This window comes from Diadema antillarum, unplaced genomic scaffold (assembly GCF_040938485.1).
Source record: "Diadema antillarum isolate AM-2024a unplaced genomic scaffold, OU_Dant_1.0 seq00000678_RagTag, whole genome shotgun sequence".
Taxonomy (NCBI): domain Eukaryota; kingdom Metazoa; phylum Echinodermata; class Echinoidea; order Diadematoida; family Diadematidae; genus Diadema; species Diadema antillarum.
The window spans coordinates 288,112-292,685 of record NW_027271583.1 but is presented as its reverse complement, the minus strand read 5'-3'; the positions used below and the strand labels follow the sequence as shown (position 1 = coordinate 292,685).

Genomic DNA, 4,574 nt, shown 5'->3' with positions numbered 1-4,574 from the left:
GTATCTTACTACCAATACAGTTCATGCTTGCAACATTAAAATAGACATGAAAAGGGCGATTTTTTTTTTATTGTTCATTACTAACAGGGCTATAAAACTTGATCAGTAGACAGGAATTATTTGAAGACTAATACCAAGGGGTAACGTGTCCATAGAGACTTGTCTTTTATCACTGCTGGATACTGATGCTGACGTGGGCTCATATTATGGACTTTTACTGATAAAAGGTACACAAACACACAAACACAAACACACAAACACACACACACACACACTCACATACACACACACACATCACACATCACACTCACACATATGCACCACCACGCATGTGCACAGATATCATTCCGACAAAGACGATCAGTTCCCATTTGGCGATAAGGCAAAGATTCGTCTTTCGTGGTGATCGACACCCTAAAATTGTGATGCTTGATTTTAGACAACTTGCATTTCTTCCTTTCGAATTGAAGCATCATCGAGATTTACTCATGCATACAGAAGGATCGCTTAAAATCTGCACGATAATGTCAATAACGTGTGCAGTAAACACACATTGCTGAAGTTCATCTGTGAGAAAAGTGTGTGTACTTTTTACCTTGTTCTCTCATCTTGAGGATTTCATCACATCTGTGTTTGATTTTTTAGTCAGACGACAGGAGAAGAAAAGTAAATCATTGAATGCACGATACGAACTGGATGAAGCATTTCATTATTGACAGCTCTATGTATGTACAGAATTACATGTACGTCATTTGAATTGTATGGAAAGGAATACATTATACATATTCAATGAACTGCTGTCCAAACACGTATCAGCTGATTTCAGATTCACTGCTTCAAATGTTAGTGTATGTCACATTGTTATAACCATTGATGTTATCAACTGCATTCAAATACACAGATATGATAATGTTCGATAAAATTGCATATTTGTGTCATAACACCTGCCGTGCAGCATTTTTTTTTTTTTTTGGTTTTTTTTTTGTGAGGGAAAATCGTGAAGTGAGTAGCTGGAACTAAATTGTGTTTTCTTTCTTTCTACTTTAAAGATGGAGCTAGTGGGCTATCTATGCTCTTCTGTCTCCCTGCATGTTGTAAGGCGTGTTTGATGGCTACTTGACTTCTTTGGGACCATGCTTTCCGCGATGACAGTTTCAAGATAAATGGAACCAGATTTTGTAATTGACGCCTGTGGTCAAGTTGGTTGTAGGGTTCAAAGTTTAAAAGACATGTTGAAAAAAAAAATGAATCAAAACACAAGTATTTCATTAAATTGTGCAATCTCTAATGGAAAACGACTATTCACAGTCCAGAACTGAAGTGATACCGAGGCAAATTATATTGGCCTTTGGTCTCTGATGACAATTTGGAACCTGTGCCGGTCAAGGTATAAGAGATCGAAAACAAAAGTTGATAATCAGACTCTCCTGTGGTCAGCAATTAAAGTTTACGCTGCTATAATCATGTACGGGAAATTCAAATCTTTAACAAGAAACAGACGAGGATACCAGGCGAACTTAAGGCTTAATCCGGAGATCATACAATCTCTGATAGACCGGCATAGCGTGCTGGGCATACTCTGCAACAGTGGCCGACGGCTTGGAGGATTTCGTGGGATCGGGGGCTTTCCCGAAACCTTTGCTCTGCATAGCATTTGACAACACCACCGTCTTCTTCATTTCCTCGTTGGCAATGTCGCCCACGTCTGTACAATGCCAGCTGAGCTGACTCGGGTCTACGCTGTCCCACTTGAGCATTTTGGGTGTGAACTCGATCCCCATCGCATCGCAGTACTTCGGTAGGATGGTCTCTGGGTGGGTGACGAGATCATCCGCGTCGATAATTGGAGGTGAGGACTGGCCGAATTTTGTCTGGACGTGGTTGTAGAAGTCTTCGAGGTCATGGAAGATGTTCTTGAAACCGGTCATGAAATCTTCTGGCATACCTGGAGTCTCTTTGGTCAGTCGCTCCAGGGAACGAAACACCTTCTCGGGTCGACGAACCAGGAAGGAGTGCTTGTACTTGGAGTCGACGACATCGAAGTTTCCTCTGATTCCCTCAATCATTCCCTTGACGAAGAGAACCTTCGAATTCGGGTAGTCATCATTCAGAATGTGGTCGATGTAGCTGTATGTGTATTTGTCGTTAAGCATACCTATATAGCAAGAACAAAAAAACAAGTGAAATAGTTGTTATTTCAAGATGTAGACAGTAAGCACTAAGAAAGGGAAAAAAAACACTTATCGGTGCAGAGAAGGGGGGTGAAATTAAAGTATAAACAAAATTGAAAGGGGCAGCGAGAGAGAGAGAGAGAGAGAGAGATGTTTAAAAGTTTATATTGACTTCCTTTAGACACAGTGCTATATGATTTTGAAGAGTGTATACATGTAATAATAATAAGTACAGCATTTGTAATGCGCCTTCGATCTAGTAGCCTATTCTGAGGCGCAGAGGGACAAAAGAATAACATGCATTATAGTCATAGTTGTACATAAGAAGGTTGAAAAGAACAAAGAGATAGATAGAAATATACACCCGATGAGCAATTCGTTGAAAATTCAATCAAAACAGGATGCAAACATATGTGACTTCAGAAGCTTTTTAAAAGTTTCAATGGTCTCTGCTGATCGGATCCTCAGTGGCGTTCCAGAGAGATGGGGCTGCGGAAACAAAGGCTTTTTCTCCGAGACTCGAGATTGTTCTTTTAACTATTAATTGTTTACTATTACATGAACGGAGATTTCTGCCAGGGACGTATTCTGAAACAAGGTTTTGCAGATATTTTGGAGCTGAAGAATGTACTGCTTTCCATGTATGAAGAAGAATTCTAAACTCTATCCTCTTGGATATGGGTAGCCAGTGAAGATCTTTTAGAACTGGGGTAATGCTGGAGAAGCGAGATGTTCTACTGAGGACCCGAGCAGCAGAGTTCTAAGCACGCTGAAGTTTGGCCAGTTGGTAAGATAAAGCCTTGAACAATAATGCATTTCTATAATCAATACGAGACAAAACATACGAATGAATAACAGAGGCTGCAACTTTGTGTGATAATGATTTCCTGATACTGTGAATATTGCGAAGTTGCATATACAGTATACAGATCGACATGTCTTTGTAATGTGTGTCGCCATTGACATTTCATACTGAAAGTGTACTTCACTTTCAGTATGAATTTGACATGTAATATACTCTAGGAGTATTTCAGTGTAGGCAATGTCTCCCTCAATGTTTGTCTAAGTAGAACGTTTTTTTTTTCTTTACGTATCGAGCAAACTACGAAACCTTCAAGACCTTAGTAACTTTAGAGTCATGCTGGAAATGATGTTCGTGTTTTCTTTTCTTCAATCAGTGGTTAATAATCAAATTTCGATGTAGATGTTTTCCAGTTCTTACTGTGCAACATTATCTTTTTGGTCTTGTACAAGGTCTTAAAATTAGAAATACTCTCTTTTTTCTATTATCATTGTCATTTGGTATGTATGTTAATTTCCTAAGATAGGACGGGGGAGGTGCAAACCTTTACTCGCAGGAAAAAAAAGACATAAGAAACTGAAAAAAACAAACAAACGGACACGCCAAATACATCGGAACTCTATCGATCACAATTAACTTTTCAAAATTATTCCATGAAAACCAAGACAAGAAACATTGAATAGCAAAGGTGTCTAAAAATCAGTTACAATTTTTTAACGCACTACCATAAACAATGGGGAAAAAAGATGATGAAGAATGTATTTGTTCGAGATTATAATAAATCCGTCATCCGAGATGAATGTTTGCTTTTTAGTGGAGGCATCGCAAAAGGGCGAGAGGATTTTATTGAGAGATCATTATGCCTATACTTACCAGGAATATGGTCTCCCCAGTGTATCTTTCTGTCTGGACCAAAGGAGTAGCAGGCAAGGTAGGGCTCCCAGAAGACTTCCGTGTCACCACGAGCCGACATCGATCTCGCGAACGCGGTCGAGATCGAGCGTGGTGTGCTCCAGATCATGACGCGTGCTTTGCCGTCAGGTGACGATGCCATGGTGGTCGAGTGTTGCGAAGGGTAATCGTTTAGCCTGTCGAAGAAAGCAGACATTATAGTCCTTACCTTTATATACAGCTCATCATCAGCATTATAATCAGAATGGCTCTCAAAAATTGATACGGGTATTTATGTTGATATTTCATCGGTTCCTGTTTTCCATCAGAACCAAATGAATCGATACAAAATGTCACAATTCATTGCCGATACAGGCTTGATTTACAATTAATTAATAACGCACACTTGCTGACAGAAGAAAGGAGGGGGTGGGTTGTAACTTGCGCGTAAGTTTGAAGCACTTGCTTTACGACTTCTGAGAGTAGAATACAAAACGCTACTAGTATCTTAAAGGCCGTGTCACACCAGCCTTGCGTGCGACTTCCGAAGAACATTTTTGCTATCCGGAGGTCCCCGCAGATGACCCGCAGATGACAGTACCTAGCATGTATCTCAAAAGTAGTTACCCGGAGGTGCGCACGCTGGCTGTATTTACCCGCTGCCAAAAAAGGCCCTGTCACACCAGCTAAGCGGGCTTATTGCGTATGGG

General features: G+C 40.3%; 1 protein-coding gene across 1 annotated transcript; it reads right to left on the bottom strand.

The window, feature by feature from the left end:
- Positions 1-1,396: 1,396 nt before the first annotated feature.
- Positions 1,397-4,057, bottom strand: LOC139737056 (uncharacterized). The gene is made up of 2 exons (XM_071647734.1): positions 3,847-4,057; positions 1,397-2,155 (listed from the first exon to the last, which is right to left on the bottom strand). The coding sequence occupies exons 1-2, from the start codon at positions 4,025-4,027 to the stop codon at positions 1,518-1,520; spliced, it is 819 nt and encodes a 272-aa protein (XP_071503835.1). The 5' UTR covers positions 4,028-4,057; the 3' UTR covers positions 1,397-1,517.
- Between the last annotated feature and the right edge of the window lie 517 nt (positions 4,058-4,574).